The sequence below is a fragment of the Struthio camelus genome, chromosome 8 (genome assembly GCF_040807025.1).
Source record: "Struthio camelus isolate bStrCam1 chromosome 8, bStrCam1.hap1, whole genome shotgun sequence".
Lineage (NCBI taxonomy): Eukaryota > Metazoa > Chordata > Aves > Struthioniformes > Struthionidae > Struthio > Struthio camelus.
Window position 1 is genome coordinate 27,365,538 of NC_090949.1, and position 27,736 is coordinate 27,393,273.

Here is a 27,736-nt window from a genome sequence, read left to right on the forward strand (position 1 = left end):
CGCCCCGGCCGCCGTCCCGTCCCGCCCCGCCGCGCTCCCGCCGCGGCCCCGCCGGCGGAGCCAGCGCGCATCGGCCCAGCATGGAGGGGACGCGGCGCGCCCTGCTCCGCCTCGCCGCCGCCTGCTGCCTGCTCTGCGCCCTGCCAGGTACCGCGGTGCCCTGCCTCGGTGGGGGGGGGGGGTGAGGGGGTGCCGGGGGGGTCCCGGCGGTGTCTGCGCGCCGGCAGCGCAGCTCGGTGCCGCGGGGAGCCGGGCCGGGGCGAGCCGTCGGGGGCAGCGGCGGGGCCGTGGCGGCGGCGCTCCTCCGCTTCTCGCCCCCGTACCCCCGTGGCGGGGCGGGGAGGGGAGGGGAGGGGACGGGGGCGGCCCCCGGCAGCCCTCCACCGTGCCGAAAACCTCCCGGGAGCAAACGCCCCGCCGGCCGGGGTGCGCCCCGTCTGCAAGCCCCCGGCCGCTCGGGGCCGGGCCAAACTTAACGGGCCAAACTGCCCCGGGCCGCGGCGCTGCTGGAGAGCCGCGGGGGGCAGGGCCGGCCGCCCCCGCGGGTCGGGCCCCCGGGGATGCTCGAGCGGCCCAGCCGGGCCGCCGCCGCCGCCGCCCGCCGGGGCCTTGGCCGCACAAGGCGTCTTCAGGCTCCGCTCGCCCGCCGGGCGCCGCTGCTAGCCAAGCCCTCGGCGCGCCGCGCGGGTTCGCGCCCCCTTTCCGGCAGGCGCCTTCGGCGGGTGGCGCTTCGAGGGGACGAGCTGCCCGGCTCGTTCCCTTGGATGGGGCGAAGCCTCCCCGTCTCCCGCTCTGCAGCTCCCCGCTGGTTATAGGCGCGTCCCCAGGACGGGGCTCCGCCGGCTCCCTGCCCGCGAGCACGGGGCACGCAGGGCCCAGACCCCCGGGGGCCCCCGGGCTGCCCCAGTCTGTGTTTCGGCAGGTCCGGCTTGGCTCTGCGGGCAGTGTATTCCCATAGGAGAGGCGCAGTTTGCACCACCGTGCCGACGGCCTGGCCTCCGACACCTTGCCTGATCCCTGGCACGCCGCAGGGCCCGAGAGCGGTCACCGTCCTCCGTGACCCCAGCAGTCATGAACTGACATTTAGGGGCTCGGGAAGCAAATGCGTTCCTCTTCTTTTGCGGCTGAGAAAACCCCCTTGGCAGGTTATAGCACCGCAATAGCAGCGGTAAGGGACAGAAGGGTGACGCACGGAAACTGTCCCTCACAACTAGCTGGGCTGGCAAAACCCCAGCGTAGGCACATTCATACCGGCGCACGGAGCTGAGCCCAAGCAGAGCAGCGAGAGCAGGCGTTCAGGCTGAGGCTTTGCGTGCTGGATGCACTGGGTTGGAGGCTGCGCCCAGGGAAACAGCCGCGGGACAGCCCCCTTCGCGTGGGCATTGCCTTGGATAACGCCTGTGCTCACCGCGCGGGCAGCTGTGCTCTCGCGGGTGCAAGGCGCGGGGAAGTGACTAACCACTGGCAGAGCATGGTTTGCAGTGTACAACTAGGGATTTCCGTCAGCCGAGAAGGAGCAGGAGTTGAGGGCTGCTGCTGGCCACGGAGCACCCATGTTTTGGGGTATTTCCTGTCCCTTTGTCCCATGGTGTTGGGCCCTAGCACGGCAGGGTACCCCAGGAGCATCCTCCGCTGGCTCGTAGGAGCTCTCCTGCTGCAAAGTTCAATGCTCAAACTACCAGGACGTGCCAGAATGAAGGCTGCCTTGGGCTTTACCTGGGATCTTTCATGCTTAGTGTCCCAATCCCAGCTTCCCTCTGTGGCCTCAGGAAACGGCACCTGCTCATTTGCCTTCCCTTGTTCTCGTGGCTTTTGCACCCGCTGCTGGGTAACTGCAGCCAGAGTTGTGAGAGCACATTTCTACGTGTTTTGTGAAAACAGATGGCTGGGAAGAGATGCTGCCAATAAAGAAACTGCAAGTGGCGAGCGCAACCCTTAATGGGACACCGGAGAATCCAGGCAGGGCAATGATGGCACACAGAGAAGGCTCCGCTTGGAGATTGGGCCCAAAGACAACGGCCCCCAGACAAGCCCAGCCAAACCAGGCTTCCCACCAGCAGCTCCCAGCACCGCGGGCTGGTCTCTGCCCTGCTCCTAGCACCCATTCCCTCCACACCCCTCTGTCCAGCAGCACCCAGCCCCTCTCCCCACCCAGGTGGGGATGGGGACCAGGGTCAGTCCAGGAAACCACAGAAATCTCAATGTCTCTGCTTGCCCAGGGCCTGATTTTCTTAGTTATCTCCCTGATGTAGGTCCCAAGATGACCCCCTGGCCCCAGCTCAGTTCAGCTCAGCTCAGCACTACCAGCCAAGCACCAGGGGTCTTGCAGCCCCCAGCAGCCATCCAGGATAGGCATTTTGCCCAGCCCACAGCACTGTCATCTCAGCGAAGAAGCTGTTTTGCTAGCAGCAGGACCGGGTTTCCTCTGGATTTGCTTCCTGAAGCTCTGCATCCAGGGGGATTCTCAAGTGCCTCATTAAAAGGGTTGGGCTCACATCGGCCTTCCCCCCATAGGGTGCTCCTGGGTCATCTGGGCCACCAGCATCCCTAAATCTCTAGAAACGCCGTGTTTCTGAGACTTCTGCTTCTCCACCACACTTGGCTGACACAAGCCAACGGGCTGAGGAGCTTTTTGAGGGGCATACACACACTCTTCTTTTTTCTTCAGAAACGGAGCTAATTATCCTACAGACCCTTTGGACCATGGCGATAGTATTCAGGCCAGCTCTTTCTCAAAAGCTGAATCTTCTGGGAGGTCCCATAGCTGAAGGCAGGATGGAGCTGAGAGCTGATGCTGCAGGCGCTGCAGTAAAGCCGGGGCTGCCGTCCGGGGTGTGGGTGAGGCTGCTGCTTGGCAGTGGGGCAGGAGCAACTCTTCCAGATGAGCCAAAAGCTGGACTTTGCAGGGAACAGACCCCCCCCCCATTTTGAACTGGGAACACTGGGTCCCTGCTCACTCAGGCCTCTGCAGACCAGCCAGGAGGAGACTAAACCATTTGCTGAAGCGCATCCCATTTGCAAATCATTTCTGAGGGGCTGCAGACCCCCCTGCCATGAGATCCCAGTAGTTCCCATGTCCTGCGATGTGGGTGCTGGTGCTGGGGAGCCTGATCCTGCCCTGGCACCGGGAGCAGAGCCGGGGACCTGCTTTGTGCCGGGGCCGGCCCCACCGCTGATCCACCCGTGCTCTGCCCACCCCGGCCGCTCAATGCAGCCTTTCTTCGCCGCCTGCGGAAATCCACTTCCTCCAGCAGCGTTAGCCTTAAAAATAAAGCCCCAGAGTAATTTTGGGCTGGGCGTTTTGCTGTCTGCCCCCTCCCCGCACTGAGCTGCGTCCCGAGCGGAGGGGGCGGCGCAGGGCTGGGACGGCGCATAAAGCCCCGTCTGTCGGCGCCTGGGGCCACGCGCAGGCGAGCGCGTCCCCTCCGGCTGCGGGGGAGCGGGTGCCGGCTCCCCCCGCGGCTGCCCGGCTGGCGCCGGCTGCGGGGGCTGGTGCTTACGGCCCCGCTCGGGACGGCTCTGTCCGTGGCAGCGGCAGGAGCCTCATCTCGCTGCTCCTCCCTGCTGCTTTCAGGCCCTCGTATTTGGTTGCGCAGGACGGCAGCAAGCCCTCGCTCTCCGTGCTCCGGTTGCGTCGTTTTGGCTACCTTCCACGTGGGAAACGGGTCCGATTCTTGCTTTTGCCCTTCTGTGCGCGGGGAGGGATGTCACCCCCGTCTCGATGGGGAGGTGGGGCTGCTGCCCCGTGCGGACATCGCGGGCACGGCCGGGCTCTCTCCTCGCAGCCCCGGATGAACCGCTCGGCTCCCTTGGCCCCATCCCTCTGGGCAAAGGGGGCTCCAGTGGATCCGCCGGAAGGAGCCGCTCGGGTCCGGGGCTGCGTCTCGAGCCCCACAGCCTGTGAGTCACTGCGGCCAGGAGGAGCTGTTTGGGGCAGGGGGGTTTTGTGATGTCCAGGCTCCCCCCAGGTTGCTCCATGCTGCACTGGAGATGGCATTGGTGGGACCAGGCTCCCTGCTGGTATGGGGCTGCTGGTAAGGCAACTGGCTAATTAATTTTCTCCTAACGATGTGAGCGCTCGCTCTGCTGCAGCTGTGACCACTGAGGTAATCAGGGCTGGGGCTGGCTCATGCCAGCTCTCCCCGCTGTTGTGTTTATCGGGGTTGCAAAGCTCCGACTCAGGGCTGGCTTCCTGGGCCTTGGGTGCCGCACGTGCTCCCAGCAGCCTCGGGGTGAAAGCCTCTTGGTCACGGCTCAGTCGTGGTGCAAAGCAAGCGGTGCAGGAGCCTCCCGGGCACCCTCCTGCCAGGCAGGGCACTTCATGGTCCCGCGTGGCCAGCAGAAAATAAGCAGCTGGCGCAACAGCAGCCAAGCAAGGTAGTCCGTTCCCCATCTGCCCTGTCCAGGGTGTTTGGGGCAAGTGTCCTGGCCCCTAAGTGGGGGATCAGCAAAGGGGCTTCATGCAGATTTGTGGGGAAAGCAGAATTTCTCACGTTTCTCACCCCCCCGACAGACGGGAAGGGTTTCACATCACCACGTGCCACCCCAGGGTGCCGTGTCCTGCAGACATGCGCTCCGGCTGGTGCTGGCCCCCTCGAGGCATCTCCCTGGCTCCGGCACTGCTGCGTGATTTGGGCACGTCTGTGCTGTTTTATGCCTTTTCCTGGTACAGAAGAGCTCGTGCTCAGCACCGTTTCCAGGGCTGCTCGTCTCTGTTCTCGCTCTGCTGTGCCCCGTTGGCTGGCGGTCCCCGTCCCACCTGCAGTGCCACCGAACGAGGCGGTGGCTTTGGCATGCCTCCAGCTCCCCTCTTCGCTCTTCAAGCCTGAGACCTGGCACCCACAGATGCCCGGGGGAGGCCACTTCCTGCTGGCCCAGGCAGGTTGGGTGCTGGGCTGTCCCTCCGCAGAGCCCCGTATCTAATCCGAGCTGTGTCTCGTGCTCGGCTCGTGGCCACCTGCCTATCGGGCTGGAAGGAGCTTCTCGGTCAGGAGACCGAGTTTCTATTCCTGTCTCGCTGCAGCCCTCGCTTTGCGGCGCGCCTGGCCGGTTTCCAGGGCCGCGCTGGGTGCTCGGCACCTCTCGTTTGGCGGTGCGCGCAGCGGGGCACGGCCCAGCTCGCGGAGGCCGCGTGGGGTGGCACGAGTTAGCTCGCTGCCGCGCGGGGGATGCAGGAGGCCCTGAGCGCTGCGAAGGCGAGCCGGCAGCGCTGGCTGCTGGAGCGGCTCGTGCCGCGGCATCCAGAGACCGCTGCAGAGATCAATGGCTTGCTAACGCTGCCTGCTGTCATTAGGGCTTTGCCTGGTTCACTGGCCTGCTCTTAATCGCCTTAAATCTTTGCTCTAACGCTGATGAGATGCAGGGGCTGGCTGCTGGCCCCTGAGCCCTGCACTGCCGTGTTTCCCCGAGGTTTACCTGCTTGCTCCCACTGGTTGGGAGCCTCTGCTGCGGTCTCCACGTGGGTGGCAGGGGCCGAGCTGCTGCTGCGGCCCACGTGCGGGCTCCTCGCAGCAGACAGAGCCCGTTAGGCCTCTCTCTGCCGTGCCGGGGACGGGGACAGCAGCGGCATCAGCCCCTCTCCCAGCAGCGAGCCCACAGGAAAGCGCGGCCCAGCCGCATCCTGCCTCCAGCCAGGTATCAAACTGCCAGATCTGTATCTCTGTGTCCCACTTAGCCATGCAGGGGTGTTTGCTCTGCGGCATCCCCAGGTGCATCTGGCAGCTACCGAAAGGGCTCCAGGAACCTCGTCTGCCGTTTGGGGTTTTTCACTTCAGGGCTGAGTTAAGGAGAAAAGAGCAGGCTGGGCTGGCATTGAATCAGCAGCTCTTCCAGTTCTGCTTTTAAGTGAAATGAAGAGCCTTGGTTTGAAATCCCACTGCATGGTCTTATTTGCATTTATACTTAAGCTCTTTTTCCTTGAAGAGGTTGTTTTAATTACTCTTGGTTGGTAACCATAAAAAGGTAATAACTGGCAACAAAAGATAATTTCTGCAGTTAATGGAGTACTTTGCTAAGGAAGAGGATATAATTGCTTAAATACATATAGGTTACAGCTTATGCTCTTACTCTTTAAACATTGTATGAATTTTGCATTTGCCTCGATTGTTTGACTTTTTACACTTAGACAGAAATTGGATTCAGTAACTGCACAAAAATAGCATTTTAGAGGGTTTTGTGTGCCTTTTTGAACGTATCAGAGTCGTGATTTGAAATGCATTCTTTACGAAGTAGATGTAAATGAAGTGCTAGCTACAGATAGTGACAGTCTGCATGGGAGGACACATTAGCATGAGGCAGTCCTGCTCTCATGGGTTCCTTTTTCTGAACTCCTGGGCGGACTTTCGCACCTCCCTGCGCCCAGCTCTCCTGGGTGTCTGTGCACCTCTTTCAGCAGTGAGTGCCAACTCCAACCTGACGCCCTGCTCGCCCTCAAGAGACTGGTCCGGCCGGGACCCCGCTCCATCTCGCTGCCTTGTTTTCTTCCGGGAAACACCTGGACCATAGGGTGTCTGCTGCGGCAGAGGGTGAGACCAGGCTGGATGGAAGAGCCCCCCCCAGCCAAGGTTTCTTTGCACCCGGCTGAGCCAGCTTGGAGAGGGTGGTCAGGGACGCAGCATGCAGGCTGTGGGGAGACGGGACACCAAAGCTGTTTGTCAGGCAGCATCTTTCCCCGGCTAAACACACCATGGCTCTGCCTCCGATCATGCAAACCTTCCTGTGCAAACCTTCCTCGGCTCTTTGCTTGGCCCCGGCCCCGAAACACAGCAGAGAGCGCCAAGTGGGATGAGCCCCATCTCCTGTGGCGCTGGCTTCCTTCGCCCCTCTCTGTTAGGGCATGTCCACCCCTGTGTCCACCCCAGAGCCGGTGGGAGCTCCGTCAGTGCTATCGGCTGCGCTGGGAGGGGACCGAAGCTGTGGGCTGATCTGGGAGCCCTGTCTTCCCTCCCGGAGCGAGGAACGCTTCCCACCCGTTCCCACCATGACACGGCCTTCCCAGCTGGTTGCATCCGAACTGTCTCGGGGCAGCTCTTTTCCTTCACCTCCCTGTTTCCCAGGCAAAGGTCACTGCAGTCAGTGCTGGCTGATGAGGGCTGCCGCTCCAAAATCCCCCAGCCCTGCTCTAACGTGGCCTGAGACTGCTGGTTCCCACCACCGCCAGGCCAAGCCAAGCAGTGAGCAGGGCCCAGGGGGCAGGAGAGGGGCCGTAGCCAGGGGCTGGCTGGTTCAGCGTTCGGCATAACTGCTATATCAGAGCTCTTGCTCTGAGCTGGTCTGGCTTCTCCACTTGGGTTATGGTCGTCGTTGCTTTTATACAGTGTAAGGGTGACGGGCTTCACCCGCTGCAGCTTTCGTGCAGCTTTCGTGCCTCGAAGGGTCCCAGGGAAGGTGGAGGTAAAGTGTCCGCACCAACTCCTTCCCCTCCGCCTGAGACTGGAGGGGCCTATTCCTGACTGGAGTCGTGTCTGCAGGTGCCCGATGCCCGAGGCAGCGCAACCAGAGCCTCACTGGCATCTGGCGCTGGGAGCAGAGCTCCTCCAGGAAGCCGCCAGTGTAACAAGCTCTGACCCACATCTCTCTAAGTAACCGACAAAGAGCTGACAGGGACAGCGCTGGAAGCTGGGGATCTTCCCAGCTGTTGGACACCAAGGAGGCAGCACAAACCCCAGTGGCTGGACGCTGGGGAGTCATGTCACAGCATGGGGTTTATCGCGTCTCATCCAGCCACAGCTGGCCACTGTGGCTTTGCAGCAGGCTGTGCTCTGCCCTGTGGTGCTGCATAGTTTGCACCAGGGTTGGGTGGGAACGGGTTGCAGTAAGTACCTATTTTGGTGGTAAAACTGTGGAAAACAAAGTTGTGATGCTGCAACAACACTGTAATCTTAATGCAAAGCAAATCTTAATTCAAGACCCACAAAACTGAAGTAAAACTCATTGGTGCTCTTGCTGTCATAGCCACGTGCTTCCAAGCACCAAGATGCATGTATCGGGTATTTCCCCTGGTGCTTTGTGTGGTGACTGTGCTGGCTTTGGATGTATCCTGGGGTGGATGTACCCCTTGTGAAGGGACAGACAGGAGTGGTGCTCTTTTGTCCATCCGTCCCTGAGTGATGACTGTCCTTTGTCTCCTTGTCCATGTTATGGCTCCTGCCTTGTTCTCTATCTTCCCACCATCATCTCTTAATGGCTTGAGTCTTTGTGTTTAGCCTGGCTTAGGCTCTCCCTTTTTTTCGGCTCTCCTTTGTTTCCTGGGCTGGGTGTGCTGAGGTGTGCTGGGCTCGAGGACCTGCTAATGTAGGTGCCATCAACCCTGCCCTGCTCCGAGGCTCCGAACCTGCCAATCCGAACACTGCTATTGCAATTCTCTACAAATGGGGTTTTGCACCCTGCAGTGCTGTGTCTGCATGTCCTGCCTTCCTCACGCCAGGCCCAGGCGAGCTGTCACTAAGGCACGAGCCCTTCCAAAACCGTCCCATTATGTTCTCGCAGGATGCAGGGCCAGAGCAGCCTGTCCACCAGGGCAGGAAGAGTTACAGAGGGGAAATATTGCTCCCCTCGGCTCTCCTCACAGGCACAGGGAGCTGTGTGCATAATCCATCCCAGAGCAGGGCCGGGGTGGCCTTGCTGCAGGCACGCTCCTGGCAGGGACGCCAGCCCCCGGCACTGGAGAGGTGCCCTGCCGTGGAGGACCCAGCTCTTCCACCTCCCCCAGATTTTCCTTTCCTAGTCAGAAAATGGCACAGCTGGGTCAGAGCTGCTCAGGCCTTCGTGCAAGACAGCTCTCCCCAAATCTTTATGGGGCCCTGATTATAGCTCACCACCCGGGGCTGCTGCCGGGCAGTTATTCCAGGCAGCACGCAGCTGGGCTTGCTGCTGGCCGGGCACCCGGAGCAGGTATTCAGAGGGAGCGGCTGCTGCATCCCCCAGCTATGGAGCTGCTGGGATGTTGCTCAGTGAGCAGCGCCCCAAATAGCAACACTAGAAATGTGAAGAGCTGTGAGCTTCAGCGCCTGATCCCTGGGCATGCAGCGCCCAGCTCTTTTCCTTCCAGGTATTACTATTGCAAGCGTATCCTCCACCTTAGCGCTGTCTCAGAGTTTGCTTTCTGTTTAGAGGCATGTTGCAGCAGGATCCAGGCAAGGCTGAAGGGAGCAGCACTTACACTTTTGGTTGTCGCGTTTAAGTTGCCCCAGCTGAGACTCCTCGAGAGCTCATTCCCTGACCGTTTCGAGTGGCGTTGCCCTGCCGACTTGTGCTTCCCCCGCGCGAGCCCGGGTGGGCCTGGGGCCCCGGCGGGGGAAGCGCATCCTCCTCCTCCTGCTTCCCAGGTCTGAACTCTCCCGCCAGTCCGGGTACTGCAAAGGTCTCCCGAGGGAGATGTATTGTGTCTTTTTTTAGGGCCTGTTAAGTGCTGTAGCTAGAGAAGAGTGTCCCGTCTGAAGAGCTTTTAAAAGCTGCTGAGATTTTCTCAAAGCCTTTGTACTGGAGTGGTCTGCTTTGTCGGCGGATGAATATTTCTTTGTTTCAGCATCTGCCTTGGATGCTCCTCCAGGACAGAGAGAGTGGGCATGAAGATGGATTTTTCCTCAATACCTTTATTTTTTCCTGCAGTTGGTTTGTCATGCCTCAGTGGCTTGGGTAGAAACTAGGGACAGAAATAATCAAAATATTGGCCATGCAATGTTTTTAAATTGCCCAGAGAGTCCATGCTGGTGTGGCTACACTTCTTTGTTTTTTCCTGTTTACGCCCTTCCAAAAGTCTTTGCTCCCAAGATCCGTGTTTGTTAACTGGCAGCATAGGAGCTTTGTGGGTTTCCTCCTCCGGTGCGCTGTCTGGCGGCGGCAGCAGCCCCGGGGGATCCTGGCTCACGGCAGGTCCCTGCGAGGGAGCTGCCCCTGTTTGCTGGAGGCTGAGTCCCTCCCCATTTCTATGACAACAGTCACACTTTATGGTGATGATGTGTTCATAAATAGCTCGTGAAGGCGGCTTCCTGAGCACAACCCCGGCTTCTATACAGTCTTTGTTAGCTGCAGTACTCCCTTACTACCTATTTTACCTTTCTTTCTAGCAGCAAGCCTGCGCTGTTAAGATGGCTAGCAATATATGCTTCACTCTTGCCAGCCGTAGACTTTTTAAACATCAGTTTTCTATAGTTCATTGGGCCAAGGGAGATAGAGGAACTACTTCCACTTTTTCCTCCACTTTTTTTTTTTTTTGGCCCCACTTCTGACTTTTCTTCCCTTTCTCAATGAACCGAGGAAGACTTACCAAAGTTTCTTGCAGAATCATGTCTCAGGTGGCACTTAAAATAAAATCCTCTAAAAAGGTGCCCCAGAGTAGAGGGTGTAGAGACACCGACCCCCAGGACAGGAGCGTGGGGCTTGATGGGGAGGGGGGTAAAGACAGGCTGCTGGAGCAGGCCCTGCCCCAGAGGGACTGGGAGGGCAGAGGGGCTGCCTGAACCCCTTCCCGCGGCTCTGCCTCCCAGTGTGAACCTGTGCTGCGTTTGGAGGTAAGAGGACGGAGAGATTCAGTTCCTGGCCTCCCCCTCTGCTTCTGCCCTCTATGTGGGACCTCTGGCAAACTTTGCAGCATTTCTTGTCTCCCTTTCCTAGGAGAGGGGCAGAAGACAGGAGAAACTTTGGTGACACCATCACCTTTTCTCAGCACAATGCCAGCCTCACACCAGCCCAGCGAAGCTGCTGACCTCAGTCCTCAGACCACCACCGATCCTGAGACAAGCTCAGAGAAAAACATGACTGCTTCAATGACCAATGGCACTGGAGCCCACACTACGGAGGAGGACACCTCCATCTCCACCAGCCCCATGGCAGGCACTGAGGCAGAGAGACTGCAGGCTTCCCCCACCGCCAGCCCTGGGGACATCACAGTTACGCACCATGAGCTCCACAACATGAGCGTGTCAGTTAGCAGCAGCACTGAAATCCCCTCCTCTTCCCTGGCTGCCAGTACTCTGGAGGAAAATGCGCCTGGCCAGGAAGGCACAGAGCCCTTGAGCACAACGGAGGAAGTGGGTGCAGGCAGTGCAACCCCAACGCCTCCGCTGAGCAGTGTGCCAGGTGAGGTTTTGCTTTTCCCAGCTATGCAGAATGTCCTGCCCCTGGGATGCACAACCTGAACTCACGGCAGTGAATGTCCTTCTGCTCCCCTGAACTCTGCTGGGAGTCAGGGAAGCAGAGGGAAATGAAGAGAGAGGCATTAAGCACGTCCAGTTCAGCAGGGATGACTTGCTGAGATGCTGTTGACTCAGCACCCTCCTTGCAAGCCCCTTCACAGTATGAATTCTGTTGGCTGCTTTCCAGTGAGGAGATTGAATGCGTGCCATGAAGGCCTTTATATCTCTCATATGAACCGAACTCTTTTCTTCCCAGCTACATGTGTGCTGAGCACACAGAGCCAGTGAGCAGCCCCTGCCAATTCAGTGCCCTTGCAGTGTAGCTCGGGAGTACTGCCTGGCCGGGGTGCTGTGCCGCCAGGGTTGGGAGCCTAGCAGGAGCCTTCCCTGATGCCTGCAAAATGGGCAGAGCACCCTCCTTCTATGTCAGATGGAAATCCCTCCACACACGATAGCCAGGCAGCCCAGGGCAGCTCCGTGGCAGGCTCACCCCACCAATGCTGCTGTCCCGTCACTGCCTCCCTTAACACGAAGCATGGAGATGAGGCAGCCGCAAGCGTCAGCTCACCTGTCCCTGGGCTATCGTGGGAACCTGACCTTCAGATCCCCCTGGGCAGCAGAGGGACTGGCTCCGACGGGCCGTGGTCCCTGCTCTCAGCATCCCCTGCCAGGCTGTCACACACCCCTGACGTGAGGCACATATTGACTGACCATTGATTTGCATGGTGTTCATGCAGAACTGCATCCTTCACCCCAGCTCATGTCACGGGGTCTTGCTGCTCTGTGACAAACAGATACAACCTTGGTGGATGCCACTACCCAGTCGTTTTGCTGCCCCGCCTTGTGCTCCCCACGGGAAGACATGAGACATCTCCCAGTCTCTTGCTCTGGGGTGATCTCTAGTTCTCTACATAGTTGCTTGGGGCTTCCCTGCTCATCCTTTGTCCCCAGAGTGGGACAGGATTTGTGAGCCTCATACCACACTACCACACTTGGGGTTTATCCTTTGAAATAACTGGCTGTTCCTATTTACAGCAACGACCAACAGCTCTCAGCTGGGGTCTTCTGACAGCCAGACCATGGGGCCTACAACGACAAGATCTGGGACTACACCAGCGACGAGCTCTGGGGAGAACACTGTGGAGCCCCAAACTGCCTCTGCCCCCTTCTCCACCAACAGGAGCATGTCCTCTGCTATTGCCTCCAGTGCAGTGACAGTGACCCCTGCTGTGACCACCTCCACCACTACCAGCGCAACTGCTGTCACCATCAGCACATCTGCACTACAGCAGCCAGTAGAGTCCATGCATGAGAAAGCTTCTGTGTTGGATGTTGGCGATGATGAAAATCCAGGTAAATGATCTGCTCTTGTCCCTGCTCTCCTAAAATCTGAGGGATACCTCAAATTCCTCTGCTGTGGTGAGGAGTTCTGGAAAAGACAGGGCTCTGCTACTCCAGCTGGCTTTCCTTTGGCCTCATTCCCTTGGTATCTGTTCCTTGCAGAGCTGCCTAGCTCTCCTTTGGCCGAGACAACGAGGGCTGATCCCTTGGTCATTGCAGTGATCTCTGTCTTCATTATCATGGTGGGCATCCTAGGCCTGGTGGGCTTCTTGAGGTATCGCCAGCACAACAGCCGTATGGAGTTTCGGCGCCTGCAGGACCTGCCCATGGTGAGCAATGCCTTCGGCCCAGACTGACACAGTCTGGCTTCCTACAGGCTCTCAGCTGCTTTGCAGTTCCCCTTCTACTAGACTGGCAATGTTTGGGGGAGTTGCAGCAATGAAAATGCTGATCAGAACCCTTGGTCCCTCTGAGGTCCCTCTCCTTCCATCCAGGGTTTGCATCAAGAGAGCAGATCTCAAGGTTGACTGCTGAAGGCTCCCTGCCTTCCCCTCCCTCTGCAGGGGGACACTAAGAGGTTAAATGCAGGGAGGAAGGGGAGCATGCTTCAAACTTCCCCTGAAATGACACCTTCCTACCCCCGCCTATACTCAACTTGCTGGGTGACTATAGCAAAGCAGATCCTGTGCTCTGTTCCAGGGGAGGTTTTCTGTCTGTCTATATTTGACCCTTTGAGATATAAAAAGATGAGGGGTTCAGAGGCTGGAATAGCTCTGGGGAGGCTGCAACTAACTCACTATGCTTTCTGGGATAAGGCATACTGACTCCCTTCTGCAACTGGCAAGGAAGCTTATGCTGTTACAAGCTGAGTAACAACACAGCCGGGGTTTTCTGCATCCTTGCTGCAGGCAGACTTTTCCTGCATAGGGCTCTTTTCTACAAAAGCTGCAGCAGGAGGGAAGAGTAACTGCTCAAAGATCCAAGAATTGCACAAGGACAGCATTTGGGCTAATGGCTGGGCAGACAGATGGCCACACAGTGACAGTGAGGATGGCATGGCTGTGCTGCCTGCACAGCACGCCTCCAGGCTGCTGCTGCGTGCCGTTGTGCGGACAGCCCATTGCAACACATTCTTCTCTCCTTCTAGGATGACATGATGGAGGACACCCCCCTCTCACTCTACAGCTACTAGGCAGCCAGGCTGTCCTCACCTGGCAAGCTGAACTTCCCAGAGGAGAAGGCCTCGAGGACTTGGTCCCAGATGAGCTGCTGAGGAATGAAGGGCTGTGATTTGCACACGACTGAAAGATCCTTTTCAGATGGCTTTTGGTTTTAGACTTCTTTAAATAGTTCAATGTTGAAGTTTTTACGCTGGGAATCAGAGCCCAGGTCTGGCCCTTTCCTCCAGGCTCTCCTCGAAACAATGCCCCAAAGAGGCGCCTTCCCCTTTTAGCGTTGTTGTGGCCAGTTGGCCAAGACAATGTTTGCCAATGTGCTCTCAAAGGGCTCTTCTGCCCCTCCTGGCAGCTGCTGTTTTCAAAGGAAGAGGGCAAGTGATCCACACGAGCTCTTACATAGCTCTTACATTGGTGGTGTCAGCGCAGTGCCAGCAAAGGAGACTGTTGCTTTCCGAGGCACCTGAGGATGGGGAGATCAGTTCTCTTGGGGTCCCTCTTGTTCTGTTTTTTTTTTTTTAATTTTTTTTTCCTTGCACTTTTTTTGTTCCTGTTTCAGCTTTAGTGCTGGGTTTGGCACTGCCCGTCCTAAAAGGCCTGCCAGGAGGATGGCAGACTGCTCTGCTTCCTTCCTACGTGCATACCTTTTATCTTCAACCAGGAAAAACAGTTTTGTGACCACTGGAGAAGTGTCCTTGCTGCCTGATGTTGCTTTGAAATTGCCAGGAGGGAATGAACATAATTTTAGTTTAACAGGGTTTGATAAGGCTCAGTCTACTGCCAATTAGACACGCTAATTTGGTCTCACCAAGATCAGGAGTCTAGGTCTCCCATAGTTGATGCTTGCAGCGTATGCATAAACTCCTTCCCAAGCTCAGTAAATGCTTTAGTCCATTTCCCGCTCTGGATTGACGTATGCCTTTCCCTGAGTACCTCCCATTTTGCTGCTAGCATCTCATTGCTGAAAGTTGTTGTACAAAACTAGTACTGTACTCTCCCTCCTCTGTTAGTGCAAGATCAAAGCTCCTTTACTTTCTAATGTTGGTCTTTCAGGTCAGTTGGTGTCTTGTCACGAGGACAAATCCTGGATGTAGGTGCCTTCCTCCCCTTCCCTTTCTAGGTGTTAGGATAATTAGGTTCTACCCTTTTGCCTCAGAATATCACTGTTGTACACTGCATCCAAGGTGTTGCACCAAGGCTCCTGAGCTCCCTCAAGGAAACCCTTGGGCCAGAGCCTCTGAGTGCAAGTCTGAGGATCTTAGGTGCCCTGGCTTCAGAAAGACCAGATTTGTGCAGGGCAGGACTCCAAGTGTCGTATGGAAGTCTTCATGTAAGTAATGCCTGCTCCTGTTTTCTAATTCAATTGATGGCAGGTAAAGAGAAACACATGCCCAGCTCCTCTTCTCTAGACTGATTTTTGATGAAGCTGGTTGCTCCCTTAGGATATGGCAAAGGCTAGAGATCTTCTATCACACTGCTCTTACAAACTGCAGTCTCTCCTTTCCCTTTAGTGGCAGCACTCACTGACCCCCCACAAAGGACAGATACCAGGCTCTTGCCTTACTAGCAAAAGTACCTTTTTTTCCAGTGCTGTTATTTATTGCTCATATTAGCACAGAGGAAAGGGAAAGGGGAATTTCCCCAACAGCAAGGCTCAAATTAGTAATCTCTATGAAGCTCAAAGATGAGGCTGCTTGCAGAGCAGAACTGGTCTGGGTCAAATAGATGAACTGGATAAGGCAGCAGTTCTCCCTTCCCGCATTACTTCTTCCAAAGTGGCTGACAAATGACCATAGCATAGTTCTGGTGCAGCTGTTGGCTTTGGGTTTGTGTGTTTACTGTAAGGATGCCCAGTACAATAAGGAAGAAGGGTTGGTTCTCTCCTCCTATTATTTCATGAAAACTAAAAGGCAATTGTCACAGCTCCAAAGCTTTTGTATTAGGCATTGTCTGCACAGAGCAATCTCCCTAGCTACAGACTTGTTTTCCCCTGCTGCAGGGCAGGGTGCTACTGGTTTTTGGCACAAAAAGAGGCAAGTTAGCGGTGGAAAATAGAACTCCATCCTGGCAGGAACTGGTGTAGGCTGGTATAGCTGGAAAGAGTCTCTGCCCACAACCCAAAGGGCAGGGTCTCGTGGTTCTGGTTTCCCATGCATTGCTGTCCAGGGGAAAAGGGTGAGGAAGAAAACTCGCCAAACACCAAAGTGCAACTTTCTTTGTAAAATATGTTAATAGTGGATTTTTTTCTGCAATAAAGTTACAAATGCCAAAGGTTTCCCTGCTCCTCATATTTTCATTGCAGACTTCTAACTGAAAAGCTTTCAGAGACCGCAGTGAATTTTATGATAAACAGCAGTGGTTTGGGGTAAGAAGACTCTCAGTGATAACAGTGAAAAAGCCAGACAGTTACAAACAACAGCTCTGGAGGGCTCAGGACACCAGCTCCCACTTGTGTTGCTTCTTGCCAGAGTCATTCCCTTTTTATCTCTGGATTTGACTGATTCACTCATATGCAGTCACATCAGATGGAATCTCTCTTACAGAGCTACACTAGACCCAATAATCTAAAATAGACACCCTGACATTCTCCCGCTTTGCCTCTGATTGAAGATTATTTTATTATTCTCATCTGTTGTTAACTGTAATCCCAAACACTATTTACAGAAACATCCTCAAAGCTAGCCTAATCCAAGTCTAAGTAACATCTGTCATGCTTCTTTCTACAGTACAGGGAAAAAAAAAAAAAAGCAAACTGAAATAACATTTCTTTTTGCTTAGCTTCATAGCTGGTTTGAACCGTTTCCCCTGGAGCTCAGACCTATAGGGAGGCAAGCACTCATGGCTGGTTTCAAAGACCACCTCTTACTATAGAGGTGATAACATCTCTCCGAGGCTAACAGTCTGTTACAATGCTTCGGTGAAATAGCCCAGCTCATGGTGTCATGGACCCTTTGTGTTACAAGACTTTCTCCTGCAAAAGCAAAACATGGTGGGTCAAACTACTTGGGCATTGGGCTTATAATTACTGAAAAGACTGAAAGTTACTGAAAGAGTTTCCATGAGGACGCTTGAACAGCAAATCCTTGGAAGATCTACAGCAAAAGCTGAGCCAGAAGACTTCTTTGCTGAGCAATCTGAACAATTTCAGGGGTGATCTCTCAAACCTGCAGAGATTTCCATCCTGCCCCAAAGATACAGCCATACAGAACAGAAGAGCTAAGTGATAGAACGATCATGCTACAATTAAGCCAGCCTTGTCAGGTCTGAAGTCAGCATTATGCTGGTTTATGTTAGGGTTTCCTCTATTCTGACCTTCTATTCCATCATGAATGCCCCTCAGAGCTGATTTTAGCGCTGCTGAACAAAGAGCTGAGCTGCCTTGTTGAGAGCTAGCACAGAGCAGACCTGCATTTGCTGAAGAGGCAGCAGCCAGATAGGCTTCTGCAGGCAGCCACCCTGGGGAGGCATGAGGCTGCTGCCTTTGCCCAGCCAAGTTCTGACCTCCCAACCTGGCAATGCAATCCGTGAGGCTGCCAGGTTTGGAGATGGAGCATGGGACAGTTGTATGGGCTTGTCTTCCCCACGCAGTAAAGCAAACTTTGACAGAGAAGCAGAGTCTGAGTATCACCTGCCTTCTCTACCTTCCTCTTCCCCTCTCCAGGCTCATGTTTGGAGGGAAGGGTGTTTGAGCAACTGAAGATTGACAGTGCTGCTAGAGGTGCTGTACCAAGGGCAGGAATACCTGTACTACGTTCTAGTTCTCTGCCCACTCAGTTGCTTTTCCTGACTCAGTGTGTGTAGTCTAGCTTGGACACTGTGCATCTTCTCCATCACGTCACACTGCAAGCCTACAGATGAGGCTACAGACTCTTCACAGAGGCAGAGAAACTGCCACGAGGAGCACTGAAGCGGACAAAGCAGCACAAGAAACAGGAAATACCAACAACCCCACAAGGCGCTCCCATGGATAATAGTACCCCATGCTCATCACCTCTTAAAGCAGAAAGAAAGAGGCATTGCACTGATCCCAGGGAGCAGGACTGCAAAAGCAACCAGGGAGGCAGAGCAGTAAACTTTCAGCAATGAAGGCTATGAAATGATGCATAACCCAGGAAGCTTCCAGCCAGTAGCCAAGCAATCTTGTTCTTATTCCCAAAGGAGAAGAGAAAATGCTTACTGTCATTTCCCAGATGCCCAAGAAGGAAACAGGAGGCTGCACGCCTCCACATTATTTATACTTAATTTTCTATGACAATATTCAATTCAGTATAAATGTGTATTTGTCATGGGGGCTGGGGAGAGGGGTGTTTTTAAGTGTACCTCTTGAACCTCTGCCAAGGATGTTTCCATCTCATTGCTACCTTTGCTTCACTGCAGTAGCAGAAAGTGAGAAGGATCTTCTCTCCTGTCCTCCCTTCCATTCCCCCCAAAGAAAATAATCGTTTACTTCCCGTCCATAGAACGGCCAAATCTGTGGCCATACTGGTATGTTAGCAAGCGATAAGCAAAACTATAAGACCATGAGTGCTTAACATCCAAGTGTCCATCAGTGCTAGGCCCTTATTTGGGAGGCGTATTCAGAACAAAACAGATGCTTAGTACCAGCGGCTTCTGGCCTCTGAAGGTTGGCATCAAGCTCTGCTTTCACTGCTTTTTTAACCCCTAGAACACATGGCCTTCAAACTTCCCATCCTATCACATTTAAATGAGGGCTCTTCCCCAGTTTAGCCCTGAAGGGGACATGTTTACTCTTACTCCTGACAAAAATAAACCTTTACCCAAAGCACAACTTGGAAATAGTCTTGGAAGGTAAAGCACTTAGACCTGCCCACAAGAGGACCTTTCAACTGTGGCCAGAGATACACAGCTTGCAAACTAGATCCCCTGCCACAGTTTAATCTGCAACACTAGTAAACTTTTACAGGCAATCACTAACTGCTATATGAAGGAAGCACAGCTCTGACCCAAGTACGGACAGGGTGCCAGACAGTATCATAACTTCATAGATTTGTGCATTTTAAGGACAAAAGGGATTAACGTACTCATCTGCATGACAGCCTGCACAGCCTCCCCTGTGCTTGTTCCCACTTCCTGTCTAATAAATACACTTGAAAGACATACTTAGCACAGGTCTGCTTCACGTGCACCAGCAGCTTAACAACGGTTAGCCTCAGTTCCTCTATAATAATTTTTCTTTTGAAAGACCCATCGGCCAAATAACTCCCTGAACCACAAAACCAGCATGATCTTGATCAGACGGGCAATGGTCACAGCTGCAAGAAAATAAGTGTGTGTTTGTTCCTACTGTTCAGCTCCCTCTTTATTTACAGGTAAACCCAATCCCCCACCCACAGTTCAAACAAAGAAAGAACTAAGTTACCAAAAGCATCCTCCCAGTCATAAAACAGGTCTCCCTGTGATGAACTGCCCAGAATTAATATAGCCCTGGAGCAGAAGCCTTTTGCCAATGCTCTTTGAACTATAATGGAACATCTGTTGACAATCTCCCACAGGGTAACTTCTCCCCTCCCCTGTTTTAATCCTCTCTCCTTTAGAAGTACTTTTGTTCTGAAATTAGACACATCAGTTGCCACAGGATGACTCTCAAAGGCTTGAGAGTGTTTCCTTTCACAGTGATCTTTTCTGGGGGCTGTAGAAAGGGGGATAAGCAGTCAGCTTTTTTTTTTTTTTGGTATTTTCTTAAAAACTTGTTCTTATGTCAGAATCACAGAAGATCCGGATGCTAAATTACAGGTTCTGCTTAGAAAAAGACAAGGCTCATGGGTTCTGGAACATGTCTTTCAGCCATATTTAAGCCATCCATTTGATTCTGACTGAGAAGGATTTTACTAGGGACAACTGCAAAATTAGCAAAGTTTTGCTCTGTGTGAATCCTGGCTATTCCTTCTGATCACAGAGGGGGAAGATCGAGCCACTAATCTGATCAGTGTTTACATTTTGCTACTGAAAAGATTGGGGGCAGGATAAGAATTCTCACCTCCTTTTTTAAAGGATCTCAAGACTTGTAGGTTGTAGGCAATCATGCAAAATCTTATTTGTGGATGGCTAGCAGAAAGGGAACCTATTTTTTTCAAAAAGGGCTGTGAGAAGTACTGGGAAAAAAGTCCCTGTTGTTTTACAGAGCCTAACCATAAGAAAACCCTGGTGGCCCACATTGAGTGATAGAGATTTGTTCCCTCACATACTGCTCAGTCTTCTTCTTGGATGCATCAAGCCACGTTCCAGTCCAGCTTCAGTCAGGCCATGCCACCCAAGCAGGCTTTTATATCCCAACCATGACCTGGCAATGGCTGTTCACACATTCAGGTCCTCCCTAAGAGGCAGAGCTGAACTCTGGAAAGCAGCTGTTCCTCAGAGAGAGGAAACTAATTGATCTCAGACTGATCTTCAAAGCAATAGCCACAGCTCATGCAGCTGAATGAGATGAAGGTCACAGGAGCAGCCTCTGCCACTGTGTAGTCTTGATCAGTGTTCGAGGCCACTTGGTGGTTATTACTGCTGCTCTCAGATTTGCACCACCAGACAATCTCTGTCTGCTTTACAAACCAGTCCTAGCCAAGCTCTTGTATGCCCCCTTTACAGTAGCCCAGACTCTGCCACATCCCAGTGTCCTCTGTATTGACCGAGAAGCAAGCAGAAAAGGGAACGCCAAAGAACTATCTCCTGCACCATCCCATCTGCTAGACTGCAAAGCCTTCGCCATCATATAGGCCATTCTCCCCTCTCCCCCTTTTCTAAGGCTTTTTGAAATCAGTACCATTCATTCACCTCTTCCTTCACCAGCCAGTGACTCTAAAATTAAGTTGCTCTCAGAGGAAACTGTCTAAGAAAAAGTTCAAACCATGTTACAAAATTTCCAAAGGTGACTTTCTGCTACTACAGAAGACACAAGAAAACACAAACCTGATCGGCTCCCCTGTATGGTGATTGCAGGAGTCTGTTCGAAGAACAAGGTTTCTTAGCCTATTTTGTGCCCCAGAAGAGGAAGCAATTTAGCAACACCTAGCAAGTCAGCTGCTCCATATTAGGTCTTTTCAGACAGAGCAGACTTCGGATCAGTCCATATCTGTTCTGTTCCTGCTACGGACAGCCTCCCCAAATGGGACAACCTAAGCCCAGCTATGCATCCCAGAGTTTTAGCTAACCAAGAGTTTAAACAAGACCCAACATAACCCCAAACTTGCAATAGATTTTGAGAAAAAATGTCTGAAGTCATCCGTAGAGACAACAGACAAAACAGTCTCAACTTGTTCTGGTCTAGCAAGTACAGGCTCAGAAGCCAGGATCATACATCCCATCCCATGACAAGGTAGAAGGCTGAAGCAAAAGGCTGCAGCTAGAAACTCTATGAGTTTAGAGAGACTCCCAGTTGCAGATAAGCACCACAGCATCTCTCACTTTGCAAGGTGACAGGCAAAGGCAAAAGCTGATCAAGGCACCACAAATCATGCCCTCCACCACTAGCTATCACCTGGGATCAAAGAGGAGGATATACAGAGCTGTGCTTTAAATGTGTACTGTGTAGGCCTAAGGAAGACAGCATGAGATGATAGCCAACAGTTTAGGTCTCAGGCAGAGCACGGGAGACTGGATAGGTCTGTGAACAACTGATATCAAAATGACTATTTCCCTTCCTGGAATTGCCTCCCTTGGATCAGTCCCATATCTTATAGCTCCCTGTTCTGGTAAATCCAGGTGACCAACCAAATCCAGAAGAAGAATTTGCCCTCCCAGTGAAGTCAGTACCTTTTCCACCTTTTATTTGCTCCCTATGGTAAATGGGCTTCCTTTGGCTGAGCATTAAAGGTCACTCAGATGGAGTTCAGGCAGACTGTCAGACAGCTCACTGCTGAGGTCATCGTCTGCATCCAGCATATTTCCAGCCTCTTCTCCAGCATTACTCTCCTCCAGCTCAAAACACAGCGTGGAGATATCTTTCGGCTCTACAGCAACAGAAAAAGGAATTAGCTTTCTCCAGATCCCTTATCCCGTGTGCCAGTTTGAAGGATGAGTGGCAGCTTATGTCTAGCCCCTCCAGCATTGCTGATTCAGCGTGGACTGCAGGGGATATCGAACTCCAATAACAAACATCCTCATTCATCTTCTACTGAAGCAGAGACATACAAGCAAGCATCCTCCAAATAAAAATAGGTGCCAGCATAAATGAATCATGGTCCTAAGTGTCCTAGCAAGCTGCCAATGCAGCTAATGGGTGCCCCTGCTATAGTATCAGTCAGGGTTTCTGATGCTACTATGATATAAATATTTCCTATTAATACCAAGTAAAAGGTAACTAGGTTACTCTTATTAAATGAGGAATACTGCTCGATACACAGCTTCAACAATCAAACGTTAAGAGTCCATACCTGGCACGTGCCCCAGAATAAATACTAAAGAGGAGAACTTAACCCCTTCATGGGGTACAGAGGTTGCTTAGGCAATGTCCTAACAATAACCTGACATGTTACAACGGCATCTACAAAGCAGTTAATTGTAGCAGGTTTGCTAGTAAAGTCTGAATCAACAGGATTAACCAACTGGAAAAACAGAACACAAGGCAGTTTAATATGCCTTACAGCCCCCATTCACAAAAGAATCTTAAGCGCCTTACTAAAGTAGGACATGAATTTCTTTTAAAGAAACATTAACCCCTTTGTTCCTGATTTTCCCCCTTCTTAATACAAACACAAAGGGGTTTTATATCCTTAAAAGTAAAGCACAAATCTGAAAGGATAGAGGTTGGGACATGAACCTTCTTGAAGTCAGCAGTTTTCACCTTCCTAGCCAGTGAGCCATCTCACTGGCTGTGTGTCAGCACCAAAACAAAAATGGAGCCCCATTAAAAAGTGGTATCTTGGCAGTGTCAGGGGAAGTGATAAGTATCATAATTGGCCCTCACGTGCAGTTTTGTATTACCCTGACATTAGATGGGGAGGGAGGATGAAAGAACAGACAGGCATACACATGTTACCCCTGTTCTTGGAATAGCAATAGTACTCTCAGAGCAAAGTTTTAGCCATGGCCCAAGTGTTAGGCCACTACTCCAAATCGCACTGCCCTCCCCTCTTTAGATGGCTAATATTCACCTCTACCAGGAAAACTGAACATAGCAAGTACCTCTAATCAATTTATCAGCATGACCTCTGGAGTGCCCTCAATGGTGCATGTAAACAGGTTCTCCAGACCTCTACTACAATCTGCATTCCTGTGGAAAACCCAGCTAGGCTCTTCAGACCCTAAGGGCACAGGAATTGGCCACACTTCACTCACCTTCAGGCACCTTGATCTCTATGATGCTGGAAAGCTCATCAGAGCTCAAGTCTTTGAGGCTGAGCTCTGAGGAGGAGTCTTCACCTGAGGATGGAGAAAAACCCTCTGCTTCTCTCAGCAAGCTCTTGCTTCTCTCTAGAGCAAATGAAGCAAGCATCAGGGTAGGTCAAAATTTCATAGATGAAGTTGCTGAACCTAAGCCTTCACTGTCTACATTTTGTGATACCTCTTACCACTTGGGGAAACTGCCGCTATTGTGATGTAATGGCATTTTACTCCTTCTTGCACGAGTACAATTGATGGCACAAGGCAGCAGACAACAGGTCCCAGGGTACACAAAGCTAGGCAGGAGAACACATTGGCAAAAAACGTTCAGGCACTGGATTTCACCTGTCTTTGGCACCAACGGCTCTACAGTCAACTCCAAATCAGCAGGATTATAACACAGAGGCTGGGCCAGCACATTTCTGCTCAAAGCCACAGTCACAAGCCCAAAACCTTCCACAACAGGAGGCAGTCTATTCTGGAAAGGGGAAACAGGACACCGGACCAGACCATGAGATCTCTAAAACAAGGGGAGGCTAGAAGACCATATCCAGAGCATTAGTAACATAGGAGCTATTCCTCACTTACTCCAATGAATTCTGTCCTTCTCTATAGGCTCAGCAGATAGCATCTCCTTCAAGAACAGACTTTTCACTTGCTCTTTCAGGTCAGCAACTGTAGATCTGTTTGAAGCAAAAGGATAACACTAACAGTTCCATGAGCTTAGCAATGCCTGCTAGAATAGCAACAATTATTGAGGGAGGAGGGGGGGAGAAATAAGGTGGGAACAACTTTGACAGGGTTTCTGACAAATTCATGCCACACAGCAAGAGAAGGCAGTCCTGCCGAGTAACTCAGTTGTGCTTTCAGCAGACGAAGCGTCTGGCAGCAGAATCTCTGCCTCCCTGCCTCACCCTGTTCTAGTTGTTATCTCTGTTGCGCCAGCACAAGTCTTTTTGCAGCAGCACTGTGAAACACACCAGGACTCTGATCCCACTTTAAAAAAATACAATGATGCACTTGTTAGAACCGGCTCAGCTCCGTGATTGGATTTACAACATTGTCACACCAACAACTGTGGTGGCAGAAACTCAGGAGGCAGCGTGCTGCGGGGCCAGTGCAGGAAAGAACAGAGGAGTGGGACTATTTTAAACTGATATTGACAGCACAGACCCATCTCATGAAATCACAGCTTGACAGTAAGTGGAAGAGGCACTATAATAGGAGAAGGCCTGAGGCTTTCACAGAAAGGAACAGGGAATCAATATTTAATTACAGAACTGCAACAAAGTTCCACTATTGGAAATGTCTCACCAAGTTGATACAATATCCTTTATCAAAGAAAACTTAATAACAGTGCTATGCTGACCTCCACACTCCGTTTCCACCAATACTTGTCCACTAATATAGACAGACATTAATATGCTTATGGGCAAGAGGGAGAAGGAGATCAGAAGAGCAGACAAGGAATTAAGATACCCTTTAACTCCATTTCAGTTACCAATTGCCACAAGATTTCAAACAATTTGCGTGACCATTTCCGTCAGGTTCCTGCCTAATGTAGGGCAATAAACCTTTAAAAGGAACAGAAAAAGATTTCAAGAGCTTTGGATAGAAAATAGAAGGAAAATCTCTTACGTTATACTCAGGACAACAGCAGGGCTTGGTGATACTCATTTGCTGTTCTGGAGAACACAGGGAATGAAAAGCCCTTTCTGTATACATACTTTACGAGCAGACCAAAGCATGCTGTGGCACATGTGACAAAAAACAAGCATTAGCCTGAGGGAGATGAATGAGAGTGCTTTTTTTTTTTTTTTTTTCCCCCTAAGGAAAACCATACCTGGAACACCCCAAAGATGCATCTCTGCCTTCCCCCAGAGGACTGATGCATATTCTTTAGATACTGTTTTACTGTAGCACAAGGCTGTATGGGAAAGAGTTGGGGACAGTGACATGAATCCCCAGTTAAACTTATGACAGTTAGGACATCTGGCAGCTGTCCCAGGGCAGCTGGGGTTGGACAGAAAAGGATACAATTAAAGCAGAGCCAAAAAGATCTAAGGATCTTCAACAGGGAAGCTCAGACGTCACTCTCTTCTCTCCAGGGAACAGGTCAGAGCCCTCGGGGGGGGGGGGGAGGGGAGGGGGGAAGCAAGGGCCGAGCTTAGCAGAGGTTACAGGCACAAGCACAGCTAGTTCCCACCAGTGGAGTGTGGTGAGAAAGACAAATGAGGGGGGCTGGGGAAGTTGGGAAAGAATTAGAGTTCAGGCAACTCAAGTGAGCACCTCTTCTTGGAGAAGCTACAGGCAGAAGGAAATGTCAGTTATTATTTCCATCGTTTCAGCATGAAGCAAGTAAGCTACTGTCTAAATAGCAACCAGAAGGGCACATGGAGTCTGCCACTGCCCTGACAGAGGGCTTGGGTAGGAGACAGCAGCACTCCTAATTAAACAAGGTGGAGGAGACGGCTCAGGGAAACAGTAATATAGATCCTTTCAGCTCAGCTCCAAGGGCAGCCTAGAAGGGAACAGCAGGTACTCATTCACAACACCCACACACAATAAGCTGAAGGTGCTAACTGTCAGGGTACAAACAACGCCATCAGTAACAGATGCTGCTATTTCACCCCCTCCAGTAGCTGTCTCAGAGGCACTGAACACCTTGCCTGCACTTAGCCAGAGGTTCTCTCCAGGACAGGGCAAACACTTGAGCTATACCTGCTTCAAGCTTTGCCAGTTCAGGATTTAAACAGAAGACCTGACCTCACAAAACTGACAGTCTACTGCCTTCAGCATTAGTAAAAACAGCACCATTCTAGCCAGGGAGATGAACTGCACCCCACAACACAACACACATTCCATATCCAGGCAGGTACAAAGGGCAGCATATGGGAAGCTGGCAAACAAGAACGGTAAGATGAGACATCAGTCTCTGGCATCTCTAAGCTTGCCAATACGAGCCCTGTGAGACCTAGCTGAAAAGTGACAGCTGTTTCCCCCCAGGGCTCTGAAAAGCAATCAGCCAGTGGCACCCTCCTGTGACCAGGTATCCCTTGGGAACCCAAGAGCTGCACTTGCTCCTGCAGCAGTTCTCATGTGGCATGCACAGAGCTAGGCATCCCCAAAACTGTGCAGAGGTGCATGCCCTCTACCTGATGTGGCTGAGCTCTTGCTGGGTGCTCTTCATTTCCATTCTAGGTTGGTCTAAACTGTAGGACTGCGTTTTGTGGTTGCTCAACAGATCTTCCAACACCTATGAGAAAGATGAGACAATCACTTCCAAGAATTCCCCAGAGGTAGCTTCTAATTCAACACAACACCATTCAACCCCGCAGAAAAGTCTTGTCCAGAGGAGGCTGGAACAACTGAGGAAAGTAGAGAGCTGGACATATTATATGTCCCCCTTGGTGAACATGTCACTTTTCCAGCAGCAAGCGTAATGCTCTGTTTCTTTGCAATCTTCTTGGTTCAAAATATGATGGCACCCTACTTGGCATCCTCTCTAATCTCATCTTCAGGCTAGCCCTTCTCAACAGGGATTCAAGTTTTGCGATAGATAGAGTGGCAGTGTTTTGCCCACAGTGCTCATCTTACTTTATAGAGAATTTGAGAGCATGTGTCCACCTTCCCTTGGGAAGCAAATTACAAGCCCTGGCTGTGCAAGTATTCTCCTGTAGCAGGAGGTTTCCAAAAACACTGTAACATGCTGTTTGATACAAAGAACACAATCCAATTGTTAGCTCTACTCTCATTTCAACCCCTACCACTCAGCTCTGTCCATTCAATACTCTTCCCATCAAGTCTTTTCTGATTCTCCCTTTTGCCAACAGTCATCCACTTTTGCAACGACTAAAAAAATCACCTCCTTCATCCCAGCTGCAGCAGATCCTGCCATATCAGAATACATGCACAGTCTCATTTTCTTTCAGTTATACATGTTTTGAAGATACCTTTCTAACTGTTCTCCACCACTGGAAGAGAAAAGCCTCTTCTTGCTGTTTCAGCAAGCCTCTGAAACAGGAAACGTGCCCATACAGCACCTTGCACACAGGTTCTTTTGGTCAAGGCCAACTATAAAGCAGCATACCGTGCAGTATCGACTTTGAGTTCTCTTAATTTCATTAGCTGCAGACATCTGGTTCAATAGTTCTTCCTCTTGTTGATCTGTGTAGTAAAACAGCTTGACGTCACAGAGAGAGAAAAATGGCTAAGCTACATCCTACATCTGATTTTCCATCCCTCTATTGACAGGCAAAACCTTTCAGAAGGGAGAGCTCTGGGCGGATATTCAAGGCAAAGGATGGATTCAGAGGTTGCAGGCAAGCCCAATGCACGTTCTCCTCCCACAGCTCTCCCATGGCACAGCATGGAGTCACAGCTAGCCAGCCCTGTGTACCCTACTTTATTTCTGCTCCATCACTACCTGTTCACCAGTATCCCCAGTTTCGTGCTTCTGAACAGAGATCCTCAACTATAACAAACATTACAGCGCTTCCCTGTAATGGAATTGGGCCTGCTTCTGCGAGGCTACTTGGGCAGTAACAGGTTGTCCTGCTCAGGATCAGAGTTCAGACCACTGCAAGGAGCAGAGCACAACAACACTCACTGACTTTATGCTTCAGTTGCTCCAGCTCTTTCCTCATGGAGACATAATCTTGCCGCAGTAGTTTTTCACTGCTTAAAGAAAGGGAAGAAGTTAAATTTTTTCTTCCTGTACTTCCCCTGCATCAGCCCTGAACTTGCAAA

The 27,736-nt window shown here is 52.1% G+C and overlaps 2 protein-coding genes across 14 annotated transcripts in view; one reads left to right on the forward strand and one right to left on the reverse strand.

Moving 5' to 3' along the window:
• Nucleotides 1–15,926, forward strand: LOC104147983 (uncharacterized). The gene is made up of 5 exons (XM_068952983.1): nucleotides 1–147; nucleotides 10,615–11,079; nucleotides 12,171–12,488; nucleotides 12,639–12,805; nucleotides 13,624–15,926. The coding sequence occupies exons 1-5, from the start codon at nucleotides 81–83 to the stop codon at nucleotides 13,666–13,668; spliced, it is 1,062 nt and encodes a 353-aa protein (XP_068809084.1). The 5' UTR covers nucleotides 1–80; the 3' UTR covers nucleotides 13,669–15,926.
• Nucleotides 4,534–27,736, reverse strand: part of LOC104147981 (spindle assembly abnormal protein 6 homolog) — a 26,358-nt gene continuing 3,155 nt past the window's right edge. For 4 of the 13 annotated variants that reach the window (XM_068952975.1, XM_068952976.1, XM_068952973.1 and 1 more), the window contains exons 6-12: nucleotides 27,597–27,667; nucleotides 27,078–27,154; nucleotides 26,143–26,243; nucleotides 23,576–23,670; nucleotides 23,176–23,283; nucleotides 22,943–23,077; nucleotides 21,416–21,615 (exon numbers count right to left, since the gene is read on the reverse strand). In XM_068952975.1, coding sequence (XP_068809076.1) covers nucleotides 21,473–21,615; nucleotides 22,943–23,077; nucleotides 23,176–23,283; nucleotides 23,576–23,670; nucleotides 26,143–26,243; nucleotides 27,078–27,154; nucleotides 27,597–27,667 — 730 coding nt within the window. In that variant the 3' untranslated portion in view covers nucleotides 21,416–21,472. Of the gene's footprint in view, nucleotides 6,623–21,415; nucleotides 21,616–22,942; nucleotides 23,078–23,168; nucleotides 23,284–23,575; nucleotides 23,671–26,142; nucleotides 26,244–27,077; nucleotides 27,155–27,596; nucleotides 27,668–27,736 lie in introns of those variants that run through there. The other 9 variants (XM_068952982.1, XM_068952980.1, XM_068952978.1 and 6 more) reach the window with 5 other exon arrangements.

Excerpts from the sequence above, each read along its gene's own strand:
- LOC104147983 (XM_068952983.1), top strand. The coding sequence starts at position 81 with ATGGAGGGGACGCGGCGCGCCCTGCTCCGCCTCGCCGCCGCCTGCTGC. Across the intron at positions 11,080-12,170 it reads TCCGCTGAGCAGTGTGCCAG|CAACGACCAACAGCTCTCAG; the intron begins GTGAGGTTTTGC and ends TCCTATTTACAG. Across the intron at positions 12,489-12,638 it reads TGGCGATGATGAAAATCCAG|AGCTGCCTAGCTCTCCTTTG; the intron begins GTAAATGATCTG and ends TGTTCCTTGCAG.